Source organism: Miscanthus floridulus, chromosome 18 (assembly GCF_019320115.1).
Source record: "Miscanthus floridulus cultivar M001 chromosome 18, ASM1932011v1, whole genome shotgun sequence".
Lineage (NCBI taxonomy): Eukaryota > Viridiplantae > Streptophyta > Magnoliopsida > Poales > Poaceae > Miscanthus > Miscanthus floridulus.
This window is the reverse complement of record NC_089597.1, coordinates 32565843-32590081: the sequence shown is the minus strand read 5'-3', so window position 1 is coordinate 32590081 and position 24239 is coordinate 32565843. Positions and strand designations below refer to the sequence as shown.

The following is a 24239-nucleotide window of genomic DNA, read 5'->3' as shown; positions in this document are numbered from 1 at the left end:
TGGCAAGGTTCCCAACTTGTTTGAGATTGCCATATAACATGATTGTGCGCCTATTGTAGATGCTAGCCATAACTGATCTGCAAATTCCTTGGGATGCTGCATATTACTTGCATACTGGCTGGAATGGGATATAATGACCTATAACCAGGTTAATGCCAATACATGTAGGACTTGGAACTGTAGTTGGGGCAATGTTCTTCTGTTTAGGGCTTATGATTACCGAGTGATGGGTGACCGGATGAGTACCTACTACTGATTTTGTTTTAAATCTCTTTTTCTATGGAGATCTTAGTTTTTTGTGGTGCTTTTCAAGTTTTTGTGCACATTAGTCAAATATTATCATTGCATCAGTGGTTCAATCGAGATGATATGAAAGGGGAATAGCAAGCTCAGTTTTACTACAGTCGAGGGGAGAATACAGGATATATGTGGGCCCTCGATTTTTTTTTTCATTAGTATCTCTTTTCTGGCTAAAACATTTACTGTTTTGTAGGTGCTGGTGCCAAGGGAAGCCTTAAACGACCAGGGCGCTTGCTTATGCGATCCTCCGGCAAGAAGCAGCCTTCTACACAGATATCGTTGGGAAGCTGGCTTGAACACCTGGAAGGTGAAAGGGAAGATGCTGATGCTGAGGACAATAATAATATGATCTTGGGCTAGGCTTGTTGAATAGAAGGGTTATCTATCAGTAGAATTCCGACATTGCCAGATTCACCTCTGGCTTGTCCCAGTTTTATTTATTGTTAGCAAGTTTATGACAATTCACATCTGGCTTGTCCCGGTTTTATTTGTTGCTACTAAGTTTATGATCCAGTAATCATGATGGAGGGATGGATGTGCCAGGACATTCCTAAGTTACGCTTTGTAATGGTCATGTGTTCTGCAGTCGCTATTTGGATTCAGAGTAGATGCAGATGCTTTGACAGCCATTTCACAACGACACTATGGTAACAGTGCTAACAAAGAACCCGCACTGACAGAGAGCGACAGAGATTGAGCGTGTTTTTTTTGCCTTATTTTTTCCACATTTCAAAACTTTTTTTTGTGCATGAGCAGTTCTATTCATAGCTCCTATACAGGTATGTCTTTTCCAGAAGCAACAAGAAGGGCAATCCTGTGCTCTCTGCCAGAATCATTCAGGTCTCTCTACGTGTATGATTTGTGGATTTGTTGGATATGGATGGTACGTCTGGCCTGCAATTACAGTTGTGAGAAGATTTAACTACTTTCTATAAACCCCCAACTTCCCATTTATTGATTTCCCTGTTTTAGATATAGAGAAGGCCACTCAAAGAGTCACCTAGAAGAAATTGGACATTCCTATGCACTTGATCTGGAGACACGGAAAAATTGTGATGTAACCTACAACATGCTACTGAATCAGGTTTGGGAGATCTGTTGATCATTGAAGTTGAAAAGGTAAGAATCTCAAGTTCAATTGATTTATATTTCCTTGCCACCTTGATGGTAATCTTGTTCCTTACATTTTGTATCCTATCTCCTCTCAATAGGCCATCGAAGAACCAAACTGCCACTTCTCCAGGGCATTTGAAGCTCAGAGACAGGTGTATGCCACCTACCATGTTGTCGCTATTGATCATAAAGTATTGAAGTCAGTTCAAATTGTAGTTTGTATATGACACATTATGTACCTATGTCTGCTCATTCTTATAGTATTAAGAGACTCTGTTGACTAAGGCTAAGGGAGGAAGAAAAATGAATAAGTGGGGAAAGGCTACCGGCAAGTCCGGCACTTCTTCCCCAAACTCTCCCTTACATCTCTCCCTACTACTTTTCTAAAGCTAGCTAGGGCCTAAGCCCATGGAGTGGTGATGCTCTTGCTCTTGCTTTGCTCTTCTTATCTCTTGTGTGTGCTTGCTTCAAATGAGGAGGGGGTGACCTCCTTTTATAGGTGGAGGGGAAGGATCCTAGGGAATATTCCTATTCCCTCATGGAAAGAGCAAACCGCCCTCCACCATATTAATTGCACCGCCAAACCCCCTGAACCGACTTCCCTAGCCATTAATGCACCGCCTTAACAAGGTTGGGCCCGAGGCGAGCCACCAGGGGTGGGTGTGGCCGCACCCTAAGTGGGTCACCTTGATTCTGATTTCGTTGGGAGATCTCCTTTGGTCTTCTAGAGTAGGCCTATATGGGTTTGGCGTGAAGTTGAGATGGTTTGTGTTGGGTTTTGGCCTTATTCTCCTCATGTTCGGGCCCTGATTTGCCTAGCGATTGGGCCTCTTTCCTTTGGGCTTGAGTAGAATGATATTTCTCCTTTGTTCTTTAGCCTTTTATGTGTATCTCCATAAATGCCCTCCTGCAAAGGATAATTTACCATAACTCTTGAAATTCGTTAGTTCTAAAGCCCTATTTCTAAGCTTGGTGTCTGTATGCTAGGATTTTATGCAAGTGTTGGCAGATAATTATGTGAGTTAAGCATAGCTAACAGAGTTAACCTTCTTTAAACCCATGTCATATCTTTCAATCTTCAATAATAGAGAATGCCAACATGTCCATTATAATTGTTGCTTGAGCATAGCCATCTTGAGCATGTGACTTGGTCCAATTCCATATATATGAATACATCCAAATGCACCAAGTCACTTTCATCAAATGATCCAACATTGATTTGATCCTCCTCACAATATAACCTTTTCTTGCTTGATCAATGATAGACTAAATGCAAGTACTCTCTTCTTCACCACAACCATCGTTCTTCGGCGCCCAATCCATTGCTTGCCCTTCACCTATGCTTGGTCCTTCGAAGCCCTTTCCTTGCTATCTTCATCTTCACAAGCCAATCAAGTCATACCATGATTTGAATCAATATGCAACACACAATGAAAATCATATAATTAAAACCATCTTCATCAACATTGATTTACATAGCAAGCTCTCCAAATGAGACCATTCCGGTGTACAAGACCTCATGTCTCACATTCCAATTCAAAATGCTTGCTTTCATATGAACCATAGATGTCCCATAACATATAAACCATAACATGAACTTCATTTGCTTTATTGTCTTGTGCTTGAAATAGATTGCTCTTACAACAATACATCATTTTGACTTTTCATTCCAACACAGTGTGGAACATCATCATGTTTGCCTTTACAATTGGACCATTGATAAACTTACAATGATATTACATAAAGTATCTAAGTGTATGTAATATAATCAATCTCTTGTTCAATACTTAGCAAACTTGTTAGACCTTTAATTGTGTTGTCAGTCAATCATCCAAAACCCACTCAAAGGGCTAGATGCACTTACAATTATCCTTCATGTAAGAAGGTTGAAATAAAACTTGTTGAATCATGATTATGCACTTGATATTGATGCTCCCAAATGTAACCTAAAGTGGGTTGTGAGAATTACAAATAGTCAAGAAGGAGTACGATGCTCAAAACTAAGTGGGAGAAATCATAGGAGTCATATCATTAAGAGCATAAGAGAACCAATTCCAAGTTCCAAAATGGGTAAGGATTACCTTAGCAAATGTTGAGGATTAGTTCAAAGGTTCCTCCAAACATTATGCAAGAACTCTCATCAAGGTGCTTGTAGATAGAAATTATGAAGGATTTGAAGGAATAGAACTATTATGAAAAATGAGCAACATGGTTGAAATTTTAAGAAGATGGAGATGGAAGTCTTTATGGTTTCCTTATACATTTCATCATTACCCCTTTACCTTTGGAGTTTTTTTCCATTTATGATCAGCTATAAAAATATGGAGATAAAGCGGATAATTGATGAGTTTTTTATCATGTGTATTCAAGGATAAGAAAAGTTTCTTATAACAATTCTAGCAGAGCAAGTTTGAAAAATGGCTCCAATGCTGAATTTTAAGCTTATGAAAGTCCAAGAGAATGCCGCTTTGGTAAGAAAAGTAGGAAAGCTATGCTGGATTGCATTGGATTTATGAAGTGTTTTAATAAGAAAATTAATGATGTCTTGTTGACAATAAACAATAGGGATATTGTGTATGACTTGAAATCTTCTCTAGGGCATTGAGTTTATTTTAACCAAAATTAGTCCAAAGGAGGGAGTGTAAAGTTTATATTAAAGATCTTACATACTCCCATTAAGGGTGATAAGAGTCCTTGTGTTACTACTGTCACAAACTTCATATGCTTATGTTATAATGCGCCCTTTATACTTTTAGATGAGACCGGAATATCTGACAAACTGTAAGTTTAGGATTCGACCTCTGAAAATCTTTGAGAATGCTTTGCCATGTTGGTATAAAGTGGTAAAGTAAGTTTTTATGATACACATAATGCTAAGGGATTACATGCTCACATGTAAGTTGGCAAGGTGTGATAAATATTAATGATATCTACAAAAGTTTCACTCTTACGCGGGAGCCATATTGTGGAATGGCTTCAACAAATACCTTAAGGCACGATTAATGATGCGAAGTGAGTTGTGGCATGTACATACCTTGGATATGGGTTTATGTCCCTGTTCCATATCATTCAAAGGATAAAGATTGTGGCAGAACCGCCTAAATTATACAGATTTACATGCACTTGTCATTGTCCCATGGACTTCTAACTAATATGCATGTAACTCAGACAACTTAGGTGGACTATCAGGTGTCCTCGAGGAACCCCGAATCATCCACTTTTACAACCGCGAGATCAAGGTTACAGATGGGCATTGATACAAAAATATATTACATCAGAGTAAAATGTGCGGAAGTATTACAAACCATAATTTACAAAACATTTAATCAATTACAATAAGCCATAAGTTTTTGTCTTAGCAAACTAAGTAGGTAGCATGTTTAACTTAATTAAACATCATACAACAGAGTCATCCTGCCCTAGAATGACATACAAATAGATCACTACCGCTGATGTCCCTCTTCCAGAACCTTCATGCAGCATGGACAAACGTCCACAAACTGCTAAGGCTCACCTACAATAGGGGTTAACAAACCCTGAGTACTGAATTGTACTCAATAAGACTTAACCAGCTAAAAGAAAAGACTCCAAGGATATGCAAGCTTAAAGGGGTATAAGGTGGTCTAAAGCAAGAATCAAGAGTAACTTTTGTAGAAAAGCTTACTACTAGTCGATCCTTACTTTCAAGATTTTAGCTCAAAATTAAGTCATTATCACTATCGAGTTTGCACCTAATCTAAATCAATCACTTTATTAAGCATCACATCTCTTTCTCACAAGTACCATTATTCCATTGATTAACTACGATGTAGGATAGAGGATCGATTCTCCATAACCGAGGAGCAATGACGATTTGAATCGATTATAACCCAGCTAGAGATTCCTAACCACACGACATATGCAGGTCCTAGACCTACATATATCAACCTTTCCCTTGGATCCTCCAAAATGTGACCGAGTTCGCACCACCCGAGAGCACAGTACTCCACCTCCCTATGCCATCCTAGACAGTGGCCTCGTAGGATGGGTACAAGCTACTCTCGCCATCTCTTCACTCGCAGTGTGCGTTGTACCGTTCACAGGTTGGAATAGCCAAGGTACATAGGCTTACTAGAGTATGTGGTTAGTACTACAAAATCTCGACCACTCATAGGCCTACAACGGAACGGTCCTCAATCGACACAGGCGGAACGAGCACGACCAGGCGGACCTGTCTGCCCAACAACACTTATCAAAAACATCATGTTCCACCCGGTCTCATATTCCATCTTTATCAACATGTACCTCAAAGAGGTACCAGTTCAAATGATGAGGCCATCACCCCTTAGGACATTTCCTGAGTAAAGAACCATCTCGAATGATGAACTCATCATGCGACTATAACAACTAAGCAGGGCTAAGCATCAACTAGCTTATAACCACTACAAAAGGTATAGCAAGGACAAGGTAAGCATACAACAAGTGGTTCTCCATTCAACTCCTATTTCACTTAATGCACATCTCACAAGACTTAAAGTGTAATAACCTTTAAAAACACAAGGAATGGGTTATGCTTCGGGGCTTGCCTATAACAGCAGGAACGTTGAACTCCTCAGAAGGACCACATATATCAAAACAACCTCAACTGAGTGAAAACCTTCCTCAGGAGCTTGCTCAACAAAGATCTCCTCAAACTCATTTACTACATGTAAAATAAAGATACATGCTTAACATGGTGAAATGCTATAAACATGATGCATGATGAGATGCATTCAAGTGCTTGGATGAACATAACAAAGTTAACATTCTTGAGTACAACTTTCCTTTATAGAACAGTTGCAAGCCAACAAAACCAACTTTTATTAATTACTCAAGTTTTCCATTAACAAGATTAACTAATTAATCTAGAAAGCAATTGTTATTTGTTTATAAAGAGGAAAACAACACTCATTACATAACAACAAGGTTTTACATTTTTAAAATATCATGAACATCTCAGAGAACATATAAAAACTATAAACACATTTTTATTATGCCATTTAATTATTTACCAAGCATGAAAAAGGCATGAAACACGCTTTATTCAATTGAACAAGTTACCATTGTCAAAACAGAGCCAATATTTTTGTGAGGACATATTACAGCATGATTAATATCCACAAAAAGTTTCATGATTTCAGGATGTATATTTTTTTGCTACAAAAAATAAACATCAGATTAACATTTAATTCATTTCTGCATTTTTCACCAAACAAAAAGTATTGTTTATGGCCAACATATATTTTTATCATGTAGAGCACATCACATGGAAACTAACAAAATAAGTTTCACATTTTTATTATTTTTCTACATTTAGTTATGAATTTTTACAAAATTAGCACAGATTTAAACATTTCCTGAAAACATTAAAGGACAAAAAACTCTTTTTCACGCGCACTGACCTAGCCACCTTCACTGACAAGCGGGGACCGGTCAATGGCAGTTGGCACAGTGCACCCGCATGCACAGCACGCCTAGGCAGCGGTCAACAACAGGTTCTTGTCAACGACGAGTTCACCGACGAAGAGGACAACACCTACACGCTCCACTCTACCTCGCGCACATGCTCATGGCATCATTTGTGTAGATTAGGGCTCGGCTCGAGCTCGCCCACGGCCATGGCAGCTCGGCGGCGTGCGGCGTGTGGTGGCCACCGACGCCATTCAGGCCAACTGAAACAGGCCTGAAGATCCTGCTCGTGCTTGCGATTTCACTAAACAACATCAAAAATGGTTTTAACAAAAGTTGTTCCTTGATCATTGCTCTCCAACTTTGCTTTAAGGAGTAATAGCAAATGATAAAAAGTTTTTGAAATCAAAAGCTCCAAAGTTTGAAAACTCAAACTGAAAACTGAGTTCAGTTTCAAATTTTGAAACACAGTTTCACTTAATCACTTTTAAGCAATTAATTAAAGGTTAAAAACTATTTAACAAGCACAAACAAAAGCGCAACTTCAAAGTACAAACTTTATACTTTGAAATAGTGCCAAAGTTTCACAAATTTTATTTATGAAAATTCATTTAATAATTCACCCAAAATTGAATTTGCCTCCGGTTTTTCCAGGACAGCCAAAATAGTTAAACTGTTGAAAATCAACGTGGAATTCAATCTTTGGGTTCAAGTTTAAACAAGTTTAACTTGAAAACAGTACCCAACCTTGCAACTATTACAAAGTACAAACTTTGTACTTCAAATTTTATTAAGGCACATTTCCAAGTATTGAGTTAATTTCCAAAAATATAAGGCCTCAAAATACCTTAGGTGAGATTTTTGGTTCTCAAGCACAACACACATATAACTATGCATATGCAACAAGTTTTAATTTTATTTACTACAACTACAACATGTCGATCACAATGCATGATGATTATGCTTGATGATGATATGATCAAGTTTTATTAAGTGCTTAACACCTGGGGTGTTACAAAGATTTTCTTTAAAGAAATTCACCCTAGAACTAATTACGTAAGAGCATAGTTATTCGGGTAACATGTTAAGTGGTACTCCTAGACATAAGAAATTGTGAAAGATTCATTCCAAAATCAAACATGATATGTTCAAGGCCTTGATGAAATAAGTTTAAATTCTTGGTACTCAGTATATGAGCAATAAGTGCTAAAGTACGAGTGTTGAGCATCATGTTCAATTTAAGAGGCTTGCCTTCAATTATTGTCGACAAAAAGAAGCATCCTATTTTTCAGGGACATGTTATGATTCTGGAAACATGTTTGTTTTTTTCTTTTCAAAAGCGCGCACATAAGGGTATGTGACAACAAACTGCACTTTGGGACTTTATGGCATCATCTCCCCATAAGCTTAAGAAGGGTCTATTTTAAGAAGGAATGGAATATTGTAGTCAGTTGGTTCAACAGTACTTAATTGATTGTTGTAATCTATTGTCTATATACATTCCCTCAATAAATGGACTCATAAGTTTTAAATGAGTATAATAAGACAAGTTCAGGGAGCTCCTAAGTTAAACAAGTTTCATTTTGAAATAAGGTGATATACTATAGTAACTGGTTTAGCGGTACCATAATTGACCGTGATAATCCTTTTGTCTTGGTATACTATTTTGCCGAGAAACAAGCTTATGATATTTAGCCTTATGATGAAGGGGGAGAATGTTAGGTTGATCATGAGTTGAGTGTAACACTCAATGAAGAAATTGACTATTGACTAAGGTGTGAAAACACCAAGGTAGAAGTCAAGAGTAGGTGGTTTGCACGTTGATCAAGGGCCCAAAACTGACCTAAAGAATGATCAATCGACCTAAGGGTGAGTCTCCTAGTGTGCAATAGCACTATAAAAGGAGAGGTCCTTCCATGGATCTATTGACCCACCTTAAGGTTACCCACCGATTAGGCAGCTTTTGAAGCACTGGGAAGGCACTCCTAGGCTCCTAGCTCCACATCGAGCAGATCTCGCCTGCATCAAGCAGGCACTAGGACTTCAGCGAACTTTAGCGAGCCTATGGCTAACTCACTGAATGAAGGTATATTCAACATTTGTTCTTCATGTTCTTGTGTCCTAGATCTAGAGCTCATGATCCTACAAGTCTAACGGTACATGCTTGTAAACATTTTATATATGGCATTCGTTCTTGTATAAGAATTTATGGTAATTGTAACCGTGCAAAATAGAAAACATGCTAAATGAAGACAAGAGTGTTGTCAAACCTAGACAACTTACATGGACTTCTTAACTCAACCTTTGCTAACTCAATACGTTCTACTTACCTTATCTAACACTATTTCGAATTCATCACTACTGAGTTGTTTAAGTCAATGTTGTTGAATACGCCTTGTCTGGTGGTCAGGGGCATTGAGAATGTTGACAATTCTTCTGATAGTGGAAAGAGTTGTTTGAGGCACAACGATACCAAAAGCAAGAAATCCCTTAAATAGCTATGGAGTGTTTGGTCTCCATTATTTGGTTTGAGAATCACAACCGACTATAGATGAGGTAATGGATTATGAGTCCATCCTTCAAATTTAATAGAATGATTTCATTCCTTATACTAGCACTGATTATTATCTTGTGAGAAATAAGGTGATAATGGATCAACTCATTCTATTTCGCAAACCAAACAAAAAAAAACCAAAGAGTGAGGTGAGGATGGATTATCTCATTCCACGAACAAAACACCCCTAAGGGATTCTGAACACATGCTGGCATCGCGTCCACCTTCTGGCCACACCCAACTTTACAAGCTTCATGTGATGACCCCGTCCATCCCTACATTTTCATCAGTTTATTACACTGGTTATCAATGACGAAGAAAACCAAGTAGTTTTAAAGTATTAGATATCAATGTAGGGTCAGGTCTTGAGTAGCACTTTTGAATACCTTGATCACTAGCTATACAAAGACAAATCCCTGCTCCCAGTTCGATTCAAGGTAGATAGAGAGCGAGCAAATAGCCAATTACCACTACACCCTAAAGAATAAATTTTAAATTTTATAAATAATCTTTCTCAATTAAATGACCAGTAAATTAAAAAAAAGTACCTGGAAATACCGATGGTACTTTCCCAACATACAATGAACTTACAATATGATATGATTTAACTCTGGTATTGGCATGTTTAACGTTTTATTTTTATTAATATATTTAGCAAATATTCTCCTTGGAAATTTTTAGACAATAAGGTATTGGAAAAGTAACTCTGTACTGCATTTTGAACATAAATCTCCTTTCAATAACTATTATTCACCTGCTGTCTACTGATAAATTTTGGGACATGGCGACATGCATTTGCAGTCTTCAGTTTTTTCCTTAGCCACCCATTGGAATTTTACTTGATGATCGATGTAAGTTAAGCCAAGCACTAAACCAATTTGGCTTTCTTGAGCCGTGAGCATATAATTGTCAGGGACCTCATGGGCTGGCCAGGCCGGCTAGCAGGCTGGAGAAGCGAGTGGGCTCTAGCACCAGACTTGTCCTGGCCCAAGAAGGAAGCCACGGCAGCACAAACAAATACAGAAGCAGGTCAAGCGGAGGAGTCGTCGAAGGACAGACCAGGAACCCGGCGGCGAGCTCACGCTCGAGGCGAGTCTCTGACTCGATTTATCTTTCTTCTTCCTTCCTTCCTTCCTCCCTCTCCCAGTACCTCAAAGTTGTATCCAGAACCTTCTAGAAGCTACTAGCTACTTTGATTATTGCTGTAATTTCGATTTGCGAGAGAATCCGATTTTGGGTTCATGACAATAATCTCTTAGGTTGCTCATGGACACAAATACATTTTTTTCTTGGCAACCACCACTTCTATGGTTTGAAGCATCCTAAGTCATCTATCCGTTCCATATTAAAAAAAAATATAGGTGCATGGAAACGCTTTCACCTTTTGTAACTTAATCGTATAATATATCATTTCCGTATTTCATGTTGTATGCCTGGGCTTTGTTTGTTGTTGTTTTGCGTCTCTTTCAATAACATGAGCGTGTCATGGACCATTGGGCTTAATGTTTTCTTTTGTCCAGGTTAAAGCAGCAATAGTTCAATGATGATACACATTGTGTAGCAAAGATTGTCAAGATATGTTTGACTTTCAAGTTCAAGGAAAAAAACAAATGCCATCAAATGTACAACGTACGGTTTAAATACATGTAGTATATTTTTGTAGTGGACGGAACAACTTAAATACACATGGGAATACAAGTATACAACCTAATTATAAGATCACACACCTTTGTGCTTAAGCATCTCTAGCTAAATATCTATCGCATCCTAAATTACTCCCACTCTAAATTATAAGTTGTTTTGGAATTTTTTTGGTACATAGCTTTTGCTTTTATTTTTAATTGAACAAAGTACGTAACTTTTGCTATATGCCTACATCTAGAAGAGTCAAAATGACTTATAAAAAACTGCCACTTTTGTATTTTTTTAATGCTCGGTGGACTGTCTTTCACAACTCCAATGCCAATTAATTTTAGTAGCCTCAAAAGAAAGCCCCACTTTCACCCTAAATGTAGTGTGTTGCAAACCATCACCATTCCGATATTTCTTTTGATGGGTGACCACCACAGATCCCAACCTCCTCCGGAATGGTTGGTGACGACGAAATAGCAACACTAATAGACCATTCTAAATGGGTTGCTCCCTAAGTAACAGGATGTACCAAGCTCAGGCTCTGCAGTTCCTGCGTACGGTTGAATCAACCAACCGCCAGGAGCATAACCCCAAGAATAACATCGGATAAGGCAATCAGAACAAGCAACGCAAGTACTGTAATTATAAGATCACGCATCACTTTCCCAAGTTCAGCATATCTATTATTAGTCCATTGTTTTATATATGTATAATATATAAAGGATAAGAAACTTAGCAGTTAGCACCACTATACACAATTCCAGCTTCAACCTTAACATTACAAAGCATCCATCGCACTGAATCTGGGAGCACCGGCAACTGGATTCCGCCGTCTAAAAGCGGGCACCAGTGGGTGGAGCAACTGGACAGACGAACTGTCACTACTGCAAGCTCTTCCGGCGCTTCTGCACTGAGGCGGTGGACTCCGCCACGTCCTCCACACCCACTGAGACCGACCGCATCTGCACTGAGATCAGCTGAGCCTGAGACCGAAGGGCACCAGGTCCAGGTGGGGAAGCAGAGACGGCAGGTACGTTGGGCCTCCTATGCAGACGCAGGCAGTGGCGAGCAGGTTCTTGGCAGTCCTGGTGCTCATTGCCACCACCGCTACTGTTGCCTTGAGCACTGCCTGTAAGAGCTGCAGACAGCGTCTTCCTGAAGTTCTTTGAGCTGCTGGTTGCACCACGTCTGCCCCTTGACCCTTTGCTCCAAGGCTTGGTCCAGCTGAAACCGAATGGAAGAAAACCCTTGCGCTTCTTAGGGGATGGATTCACAGGATTAGCAATGTCTTTTGCTGGCTGAGCAGTATCTGCCACAGAATTCGTTTTGCCATTGTAGAATTTGAATACTCCTTTCCTATTGTAGGTAAGAATTCAAATTGGTTAGAACAACTGAAGAAGTATATGTACAGTAAATTATCTGAATACACAGCCATATAGGATCTAGCACTGAACAGAGACAAACAATTTCCAGTCAGTTTGTGAGAACGAAATATTTAAAGATAGCAGGTGCACGAGTAGCGACAAGAAATAAGACGAGTATCTAAATACTTAATAACATATATAAATTGTACTCTGAAAGCTAGCTAACAAATGCATGTGAGTTATGCCCCTTTGATCATGTGCCCACATTATTAAATACATGCTAAATAAAAAAGAGTTATGTTTAAACACACTTGGGAAAAGAACGTTATCACTTATAACCAAATGAGCGTTCTATACCATTACAACTTTTGGCACTTAGCTTCGCACATCAATTCAAGAGGCTACATGGTCACTGATACCACTGAGTGGCGACTATCTTATCCTATTAAACCCTAAAAACTTCAAACCTTCTCATCAGCTTTTAGTAGGAATAACAATTCACTTCGCTCTATATATAAACATTGCATAAGACCTGTCTATGGAACTCTTAACATGGTCATATACACAACAGCCTACTAAAAGCGAAACTGAAAAGAAGGCCAGCTAGCTGCAGTTATCCTTGAAAATGATCAAAGAAACTCATTGTTATGGCATGTGGAAGGTGTCTCCGGTTACTGCAGACTACAGAGATAATACTGAGAAAACAACTAGGTAGAACTGCACCATATCAAACCAATATGTACATGAAAATGCTCAATAAAGATTCAAGAAACACACAGCAAACAGAAACGAAAGCTCAGCCATAATTTTCTGTTACTGTGGAGAACATGAGAACCCAATCAGGTGCACTCTTGGCCATAATTTTTAAATGAAAATACTTAGTTAAGATAACATGATGAATTCCTTATATATGAATATATAATTCTATGTATTGTGCAAACATATCAATAAAAAAGCTGCTACTTCTAAATATAATTACCTCCTGGACAAATGTTTAAAAGAGTGCGCAGTGTTTCAAAGGTTACTATTGCTTATTACTGTCTAAATTAGCTGGGACCAGCTAGTGGTGAAGTATCAAGAATGGAACGTAAAAATCCTTTTAACTTCAATATCCATTTTACTATCAATCTTAAGCAATGCTAACCAACTTCATCATAATTGAACATTAACGCAAGACCTTTGGGTTCTTGACATATCTATCCTATACTACTAATAAATCAGAAACCACAAAGGTTGAAGTATGTCAGCAGAAAATATTTTATCTGCATATGTTCAGGCTGACATGAACTGTGACAAAATCATACAAATATATCCTATGAAGATTTGCAAGGAGTCCGACACTGGAACTAAACTGTCACAAGCAAAAGGCATGGCCAAGACCCAAGAGCAAGGCTTCAGTGAAAATGGTAACATTTCACATAAAAAAAATTACTCATAATTTACATGGAAGAACCATAACCAGCTCTAAACAAAACTCCAATCTCTTCCCAACAAATTGTCTGAAATCTTTATGGCACTGGCATGGCACCCATAGGCATACTAAGAAATGAAAACACCACAAGCGGCCCCCCTATGTCAGATGCAATTGAGCAGCCAGCCAAACATACTAAATCCACTACTGTCCTTGTCCAGCCTCTGTACCATAGCACCCACCAACCAGAGCGATCAAGAAATAAACTTTTAAGACAATCATGAGTCGCAGTTCCTCTACGACGCTTATGCTGGTATGCACATTGCAGCCACCAAAAGGATCCAGACCAAGTGCCCCCACCACTTTGCACGGGATCACCAGAGAAATCCCCAGATTTTTTGACAGAACACTTCGACAACAGATTACTTCAGATACACCCCAAAATGCCACAAAAATTTTCAACCAAAACAAATTCCACTGCACTGTTCGAGTCAAACAAAACCCCTCGGCACCCTCCAGAGACGCACACTACAGAGTACAGAATCGGAAAAAAAAACAATTTTTACACCTACATCACTCCATATAACACTCTAAATGGTGAGAGTACATGCCCCCTGCTATCTGCAGTGCACCGTATGGCACAAGAAGTGGTAAAGGCCAACATAATCTACCTCAAAATCCATAATAAATCAAATCCAGAACGATTACGGATTACCGGAACAAGATTGACTAAGGCGCGAGCTTTGGCGGATTGGGCTGACCTTTTGTTTGGCAGTGCGTCCTGGAGCGCGTCCATGGTGTCGAAGGGTCCCTTGTACGAGCTCTGCACCTCCTCATCGCTCTCCACCTCACCGCACTGCAGCACCCCCGCCCTGCTGTCACTTCCCCGCCGCGCTGATGACAACGACCTGTAGCTTGCCGCCGGCGCGCTGCACTGGCCCCGGCGGCCGAAGCTGGAGCTGCCGCTGCCGCCGCCGCCGCCGCCGCCCCGCCACCCGCACTCGGAGACGATCGGCATTGCTCCCCTTCTTCCACTCTGTCCCCCCTCTCTCACTCCTTCACATGCAAAGAAAAGGAGCAGCGCCTCACGCGCGCGAGCACGGGGAGAAATGGTGGTGGGCTGGGGGGACTGCCTGCCGCGCGTGCAGCGTACCGCTCGCTCGCTTCTGACTTCTGCCGAGTCGTTGGTCTGCACCGGCTTTGGTTTTTGGCTGCAATGACGTGTGGGGCATATCCCTTCTCCTGAAACTGAAATTGGAGATAGGAGCCTAAGCCTGACCGTCGATCTCTAATGAGCGGCTCGGATCATCCGATTGGGCCTGCGGGAAATGGAACCGTGGAAGGTAGCCACCTGTTATGCCTCTCAAGGGGTCAAGGGCCTAGTAGTCTCCTAGATGGCACCGCCAGTGGCATTGCCCGTAATTCGCTACAAGTTCATCGACCACTCCAAGGTTGAAAAGCCACTTTAAACATGGTAAAGGTTCTCAAGAAAACTCAATTAGCTAAATCTATAGAGGAGTTTCTAGTGTTTCTCTGGTTCGGCTTGAAGCATTACACGAGTTATCTTTAAAATGACTATACAAGAGTTGTCTTTAAATGATTAAGATCCATCATCAGCTAGGGCACATCACATTGAACCAACCGCCCAAATCCACGTACACTCCATTACTCGCTTCGTTTTGTTGTTGTTGTTGTTGTTGTTGTTGTTGTGTGTGTGTGTGAAAGAAGAATTCCAAAAGTAGGTGATAACACATCTATTAGATTCTATGATCTCTCTTTTTAGGGCGCACTTCGATTTTTTTTTTTAGTTTTGTTTGTTGAAGAAGAATACCAAAAGTACTCGGTGATAACGCACCTATTAGATTCTATGTTTTCCGTTACTATTTTTTCATTTCATATTTGGCGATATCAATTGAGACCAAATCTTTACCTTTGTTTGCACAAGACAACATAGAGTTGTCCGTTACCGAGGCTACCGTTATTGCCATGTCATTTCCCGCCTTATCCTTATTGTCATTCCTTTATTACGATTGCCCACCCTGTCTTAGTCTCTTCATTAGTTTTAGTGTCTTAGGATGTTTGATGTACCTTAGTTATGGCGGTATCTTTTAATGCTCAGATGAATAGACATGTGATGATCGGTGGTTTGCTAATAACAAATATGTTAGTTTTTATGATTCACAATGTTGATCTCCATCAAATTTACTAACTTCTATCGACAAAACCACCATCTTCTTGCCATGTATAATGAAGGGGTATACAGAATGCAGCACAAAGGGTGACTTTGTTTGAGAGTGCATGTTTTTGCATTGCTTATTGTTCACATATATAGCAGTCATTGTTGTCAAGGTCATGTAATCTATTCTCTCTTGAAGTTTTTCGCAAAACTTGTTGTTCGCATCATATAGTGGTAGAAGAAATGATTAATTTCTCATAGTTTTTTATGCCTCATGGTCTAAACCATGGTATCGTACTCACAGTGACTCAACCTAAGACTAAAACTTATAACAATGGACACATAGAGGCTATATAGTGTAGAGTATTCCTTGTACTCCATTTGTCCTAAAATATAAAGTATGATTTGATTTGGTGCAGTCTCCAAAGTTAGGCGTTAATCGCTAGTTTCTCTTATAGTATATCGTTTGTTGCAGCAGAAGTTTAATCATTAGAGATTATTTTTAAATACAAATCTAATATACTTTTGTAGCACAAACTTCTCATACGATTAGACTACTTATTGATCAAATATTATGAAGTTTGAAGCATCTTATATTTTCAGAGGAGAGTAGTAGGCTTCGGTATACATCTGAACGGTTACCATGATCCAGAAAGAACTCTAGTTGTAAATGTTATTTGATTATTTGAATCCTATAAATTTTGTTTATTCTGAATCTTTCTATTCCGGATTCAATTAACGACGAGATTTAGTATTCTTTCTTGTACTTTCATAACTCGTGAAATGGCGAGTAGGCTCACTTTCATTCAAAAACTATATATCTCTTATATGATGTGAGTCTTTTAGATATCCTCCATTTTACTTTATTTTCGTGCAAGAAGTTAAACTTTGTGTGTAGTAGTGTGTGTGTGTGTGTGTGTGTGTGTGTGTGTGTGTAATTCATAAATCTGTACTATAAGAGATATCTAAAAGCTAGATTTTTTTGAATGGAAGAAATATCATAACAGATATCTACCGCTAGAGTTCTCTATCCAGATCACACGTTGACCTAAGGTGCAGTCCAGATGTATACCGAAGGCTTTCATCGATCTTTATTCATCCATCCACTATACTTTGTTAAAGTGATGAGTATGCCAACAACACCAAGAAAGCTGCAAAGCCAATGCAAGATGCAAATATTAATTTACGATTAAAGTTGGCACATGTTGTAACGAATCATTCATATATGATATATACCATTATTACACAAAAATGATCCTAGAAGTACTCATATATTAATTCTCTATCTCTATCTCTATCTTGATCTATATTATACTCATATATTAATTCTCTATCTCTATCTCTATACTATATCTATATCTATATATAATACTCATATATTAATTCTCTATATCTATATCTCTCTCTGTATTTGTATCTGTATCTGTATCTATATCTATATCTATATATCTCTTATAAAGTTAATTAATTCACTTGAAGTCTATTTCAACATGCAAGCAATTCACATCATCCCCCACTAACTATCCACATCATCTCCCATTAATAGCCATGTCATTCCACTAACTTCTAATATTTTAATTGCAAGCTATCCACATACATCATACTCAATTTCATTTCAAATTCTTCGCAATGCCCTGTAGTAACGTGTGGGGTATATTTTTTTATAGGACGTGGGGTATATTCTAGTTACCAAAACATTAATAACTATTGAACAATAGCTACTTAATGTTTACTAAGTGATTGTATTATCGTCTTGGAATAAAAGGAGACTCAAAAAATTATCTTTTGATGCCAAACATAATAGAAATAAATGAATATAATTCACTATTAGAGTTAAAAAAACAAACCTAGAAAATTTCAAATGATAAGAACTGATAACTTTAACTACGCAACTAAGTATATAAGGTTTATCTAAAGAGGTAATAGTAAAACTTTGTCATTCGCCAATGAAAGAGAACATCGATGGATATGAAAAGCGGGATGTTGGAGCGAATTGTATGAAAGGATATGCACGTACTATCGTATCAAGTTTGGGATATCTCTCTCTCTCTCTCTCTAGGTTATAGCGTTAATCAACCAATAAAACAAAAAATGTAGGGCGCGCAGATCATTTATGACGGACACAATTACTTCTTATGACAATAAACGCTAATGAAGCCAATGACTAGAGTAAGACGTGAGAGTAAAAATAGGTGAGAAGAGTGTAAGCTAAATTGCATAAAAAAAATCAAACGATACATTAGCCGAGCACTTTACGATACATTTATCATAACGTTATAGTAAACCACCTAGCAAGAAGTTACTATAATATCGTAAATTAACATAGTAATTATCGTAACTCAAAGTGGCTACAGAATAAGTTATTTTGTAGCCAGCTATAGGGCAGTATCTCTCTCTCCCCCCCCCCCCCCCCTCTCTCTCTCTCTCTCTCTCTATATATATATATATATATATATATATATATATATATATATATATATATATATATATATATATAAAGCAAACAAGGAAATCACCCTTATTCGTCCTTGCGACTTTATTTCTTGTCGTTATTTGTGTAAACCTGCAGCACACAATGGACTATGGTCCACAGCATTTTGGAGCACGATCAAAGCCCGCAGGTTCCCAACGTCTTGTGTACAGCACGCTGTCCTTTGCGCATGCCTTGTAGCGGCACCCGTGGTCCAATGCTCCTCAAGACACAAACCCAAACACCCACCTTCTCTACCTCCAAGAGTCCAGGGTCCGGTCCAAGCTTTCTCATTGGTTGGCATTTAGCCATGGAGCGTTGAAATTGCATGATACTGCCAAGTGGCCAAGCGCTCTCTCAGATGGGGAAATAGATCGAGGCAAGAGCTCAGCAAATAAAGCTCTGAAACACTCTCGAAACTAAGCACAAGATTCACCCCATAGAAGGTAGTATGGGTAATGGGTAACGGAGTCCTTACAAAGGAGTAGTCTTGGAAATGAAAGGATCGATGATGGCCCACCGTTGGAGATTTGGAACGATATGCTTTGCTGAAGGGAAGATGATGGCCGGATCAGAGGTTTGCCGCTAGCTGCCGGCAGGTGCTGACAGCAGTGACTACCAGGTGGGTGGAGAGGACAGACGATGAGATCCCTCGAGCCGAGGTAGCCAATTTTACCAGCTTCTTTAAACGCTGGCATGTACGCCAGGCACATGCGGGTGCTGCCGGCTGCGCTGCGCTCTGCAACAAAAAAAATTCAATGCGAGCGAGCTCCCCGCGCTGATCCTCAGCTCGTGGCGTCGGAGGGAGGAAGCGGATCGGGGACGGGGGGAGCAAAACGGGCAGAGGCAAACCATGCGTGCATCGCCAACTCCCATCCTGCGTCTGTTCCCGACTTTCGATCCATTTTGAAATTTGGTTTTAGTCCCGGTATTTTTTGCGCCTAGGACTAAAGAAACCTTTAGTCCCGGTTGGTAGCTCCAACCGGGACTAAAGGTCTCTACCCAACGGCTACTGCGGCAGGCTTTTGCTGCAGGGGACCTTTAGTCCCGTTTGAAGCTACCAACCGGGACTAAAGGTTAACTTTTACTCCCGGTTGGTCCCTCCAACCGGGAGTAAAAGTCTACTCCCAGCTGGAGGCTCCGTCTGGGACTAGAAATCCACCTTTAGTCCCGGTTGGAAGGCCACCAGCGCCTTCATCTCTTTCTCTCTTCTCAGCCGCCAACAGTGCCCTCATCTCCCCACTCCAGCAGCGCCCTCAGCTCTCTCTCTCTTCCTCCCCACGCTATCCACTCTCTTCTCCCCCACGCTCCCCTCCCCTGGCGGCGCTCCCCTCCCCTCCCCTGGCGGCGCACCCCTTCTCTCTATCTCTCTCCCACTCCTCCTGGCAGCACATGGCGGTGGCGCCCCTCCTCGGTGGCGGCTGGCGGCCCCCACATCCTTGGCGGCAGCGGATCTGCCCCTCTACTCCTCGGTAGCGGCGAATCCCGCCTTCTCCTCCTCGATGGCGGCGGATCCTGCCTTCTCCTCCTCGGTGGCGGTGGATCCGGCCCCCTCCTCGGTGGCGGCGGATCCGGCCTTGTCCTCCTCGGTGGCAGCAGTTCTGGCCTTCTCCTCCTCGGTGGCGGCGGCTCCGGCCTTCTCCTCCTCGGTGATGGCGGATCCGGCCCCCTCCTCCTCAGTGGCGGCGGATCTGGCCATGTGGAAGAGCTGAAGATGGTAAGCTTTATATTTTACTCGTGCAGACTGTCATTAATTTGGTGAAGGTTTATCACCAATTCTCCTGGCTATCAGTCATGAGCTGAAAATTTCTTACTGTTTTCTTCTAGAGCGGAGCCATTTCTCTCGACCATCCTGATGAGCGCGTGTTGGGGCTATATCTTATCCGCTTTGCAGAGGTGCCTTTCCTCATTATTAGTGAACTTTATTTTATATAAGTTTTTGGAAGTCAGGATAGCAATGCCAGTGTTGAGTCGCTGGTCAGTTCTAGTTTTGGTCTGAGAGCATACATGGTAATTATAAGGCATTTTTTGGGTGTTGGGAATCTCTTTGGCTTTTTGCTGTATGTTTTTCCTTCTTGGATACTGCAAGAATGTTTTTTCTTGTTGTATACTCCAAGAACAATTTTCTGTTTGGCTTCAGGAGCAATCTAGTTCAACTGAAATTACTACAATTTGCCTTTTCTGATTGCACTGCAATATGTTTCAGGTTGTTGAAGAGGCCTGCTCGGGATCACACCAGTCTACAAGCTGTGATCGGATGCATGTTTGATTTATACATTCAACGTCACTTTACGTAGAAACCCCAATTCATGATGGTTGCAGTTTTGGTCTTGTAACCTAGTTGAGGCAGTTGATATACTCTAATCCACTGTCATGTTTGAAAACAGAAGCAACTCAAAAGGTTGTAGCAAAATATGCTTTGCAGAGTTTCTATCGATCCCTTGCATCATGTGTTTTGTCTTTGCCTGGTGGCAGCTCATCAGCCAATGATCGATGTATCGAAAACCAAAACGAATCATCAATTGAAAATAGAAACGAAAAAAAGAAAACATTTAGTCCCGGTTGGTAATACCAACCGGGACTAAAGGGCCGGCCCACGTGGACCTTTAGTCCCGGGCGAGAAACCGAGACTAAAGGAGGAGCCCTTTAGTCCCGGATTCGTGCTCCCGGTTGAGAAACCGGGACTGAAGGGGTTTTCCAACCGGGAGTACAGCTTGTTTCTGTACTAGTGGACTAGTCCGATCAAATGTTCAGTGAAGTGTACTTTAGTTGAACTCGCTGTTAACTTGTGCTCCATCCGTCCTATAATAGAAGACCTTATTGGTTTGAACACGGGCACGAGAGGTAAAGGAAAAGAGAAAAATATAATAATGAGAAGGTGAGAGATAGAGACGTATTGGAAAAAGAGAACGGGATGACTAGCGCCTGGACGTCCGGCCCGAGGATGTGTCTGGACACAGCTCGGGGCCATCCGATTTGAGGAACAAGAGCCGTCCGATCTCATCGCATAACAAGAAAAAACGAGCGCACCTATCCCTCCACAACGTAATAGAACAGAAGGAGCGCGCTCGCGTGTGATCACGGCGGCCCATCTGACGACGCACCGCCAGCATCGAGAAGAAGGGGAGGGGCGGCGCCCACATGCGCCTCTGGTTCGCATGCCCAACCGACGCCGAGAGAAGGTGCAGACACCGATGTGAGGCAGCCAAAGACGAGGAGGGAGAGCGAGATGTAATGCCTGATCTACTTTTGAAACATCAAGATGCAACACTTGCAACACACGTCTCAAGATAGATGAAACATGCATCACACTTGCAAAACACCTCAAAACCATTGTAAAACATACGCAATATCCAGATAAAACACTTGCAACATATGTATGAAACATATGCAACATCCAAATAAACACACTTGAAACATACGTCTGAAAAAATATATGAAACATTAGGAATAGAAGTTTACAACATACTATACAACCATTGCAACATATACAACATTCCGATCTACTTTTTGAAAGATCCTAATATGGTTGGAGGGGGGTGAATAGCATATTTAAAAATCTACAAGATCACTAGTGCAATTTGATTAGTATGACAAATGGCATAATACAATTTTACTCTAGCTCTACTAGGGTTGCAAGCCACCTATCAAAACAATTCTAGTTGCTATAATCACTAGGCACACACAAGAGCTAAGTTGCTACTTACTAAGAGCTCTCAAACTTGTTACACTAAAGAGCTCCACTAGATGAACTTAAACTATAAAGTAAGCTCTTAATTCTAGTTACACTAAAGAGCTTACTATAACTAGTTTGCGGGAATGTAAATGAGTAAAGTGATTATACCACCGTGTAGAGGAGTGAACCAATCACAAGATGAATACTAATTCAATCACCGGAAGAATACCAAAGGGCAAGAGACAACTAATTTTTCTCCTGAGGTTCACGTGCTTGCCGGTACGCTAGTCCCCGTTGTGTCGACCAACACTTGGTGGTTCGATGGCTAAGAGGTGTTGCATGAATCTCGTCCACACAATTAGACACCGCAAGAACCTACCCACAAGTGAGGTAACTCAATGACATGAGTAAGCCACTAGAGTTACCTTTCAGCTCTCCGCCGGGGAAGGCACAAGACCCCTCACAATCACCGGAGCCGGCCACGAACAATCACCAACTCATGCCGAAGCTCCTCCGCTGCTCCAAGCCGTCTAGATGGCGGCAACCACCAAGAGAAACAAAAAATCCGCAACCACAACGATCCCCAAGTGCCACTAGATGCAATCACTCAAGCAAATAAACTTGGAATCACTCCCAATCTCACTATGATGATGAATCAATGATGGAGATGAGTGGGAGGTGTTTGCTTAGGATCATAAGGATGTCAAGTATGTCAAAATGCCAAGAGGGATACCTTGGAGCTGGCCAAACACTATTTATAGATGTCCCCAAACGAATGGAGCCGTTAGAGTTACAGAGGGGCACCCTGCGAACTAATCGGACGCGCCGGTCGAATTGACCGGACGCGCTCGAGCCAGTGTCCGGTCGACGATCTCGCACCACGTGTCACGTTCTTTGAATACCGAGCGTCGATCTTCAACGATCAACTGAACAAGCGCCCTAGGGTTAAGTTATGACCAGACTCACAGATGAAACGACCGGTGTAACACCTCGGGTGTTAGCCTTGCATAACTTGACTTGCATAGCATGAGCATGATCATAAAGCATTCATATATAAGCTTTGACACTTGAAACATTGGATTGCAACATCTGCAACGTTTGCTTACTATCGCATGTTTCTTAAACATATGCAACTTTTCTCGTTATTTCCTGTCTCCATGTGTCTATGCATATGATCATGAGTGGACACATGTACTTGGTGGATGTGAGTCATACAAACATGTAGCCACACCTAGGGTAGCAAATAGGACCTTATTCATGGTTACATTTCATGAACCAACATTTAAGCTCCATGTGATTACACTAACTAGCTCAATGAGTGACTACTACATGAAATGATTGGATAACCTTGCAAATAGCTTAAACATGTTTAGAATATCATCATGAACAACTTTGGTATTTAGGGCTAGGGCTAATTTGGTCATTATGTCATAGTTTGAGTATGTATCATCATTTGAATGTAGCTTGTTTGACCAAGTTTGAACTAGGTGTTAGAGACCTTGCATGGAGGAGATCACTAAAGCAAAGTTGTAGTGTTTGACATAAGGAACAACTTTTATTTTTGGGTCTTTGACTGATTCAGCTCCTAACATGTGTGAATTTGGATCACAAAAATCAGAGAAATCAACATTTGCAACACTTAGCAAATTTTTGCTAAGTCATGAACCTTGACTGACTGACAGCCGATGTTTAGGGTGATTTTACTCCGTTTCTGTTGCGAATTAGAACTAGTTCTTTGAACAAGAATTGTAGCTGGTACTTCGGTCTTCAACTTTGGTTTAGGAAGTTTTGGCTAGAAGTCCACGGATTAGGAGTTTGATCGACTCGAAAACGCGCTGTCAGGCTGCTCCTCACTCGGCTGAATGAACTGAATCGCAATCTTCAGTGGCCGACCGGTTCAGGTCTTGGCCGCCGCGTGGATGCGAGGCTGGCCGCGTGTCACCGGCGCTCTGCCCAGCGCGGCTAAGGCAGGCAGACGCGTGCCTTCAACTCCCCAGCGTGCGCCCGCTCCATTTCCACTCGCTCACGCCAGCTCTCTCCCTCTCCAGCGCCCTCCCTTGCTCTCGCCGTGGAACCAGGCAACGCCGCTGAGCACAGCACCGCCTCCGCTGTCGCC

General features: G+C 41.0%; 1 protein-coding gene across 1 annotated transcript; it reads right to left on the bottom strand.

Annotated features, from left to right (window-relative positions):
* Window positions 1-11780: 11780 nt before the first annotated feature.
* LOC136519709 (protein OXIDATIVE STRESS 3 LIKE 1-like) lies at window positions 11781-14819 on the bottom strand. Its single transcript, XM_066513082.1, has 2 exons — window positions 14563-14819; window positions 11781-12382 (listed from the first exon to the last, which is right to left on the bottom strand). The coding sequence occupies exons 1-2, from the start codon at window positions 14817-14819 to the stop codon at window positions 11908-11910; spliced, it is 732 nt and encodes a 243-aa protein (XP_066369179.1). The 3' UTR covers window positions 11781-11907.
* Window positions 14820-24239: the final 9420 nt, after the last annotated feature.

Coding starts and splice junctions, on each gene's coding strand:
- LOC136519709 (XM_066513082.1), bottom strand. CDS start 14,819: ATGCCGATCGTCTCCGAGTGCGGGTGGCGGGGCGGCGGCGGCGGCGGC. Junction 12,383..14,562: donor GACGCACTGCCAAACAAAAG/GTCAGCCCAATC, acceptor TACCTACAATAG/GAAAGGAGTATTCAAATTCT.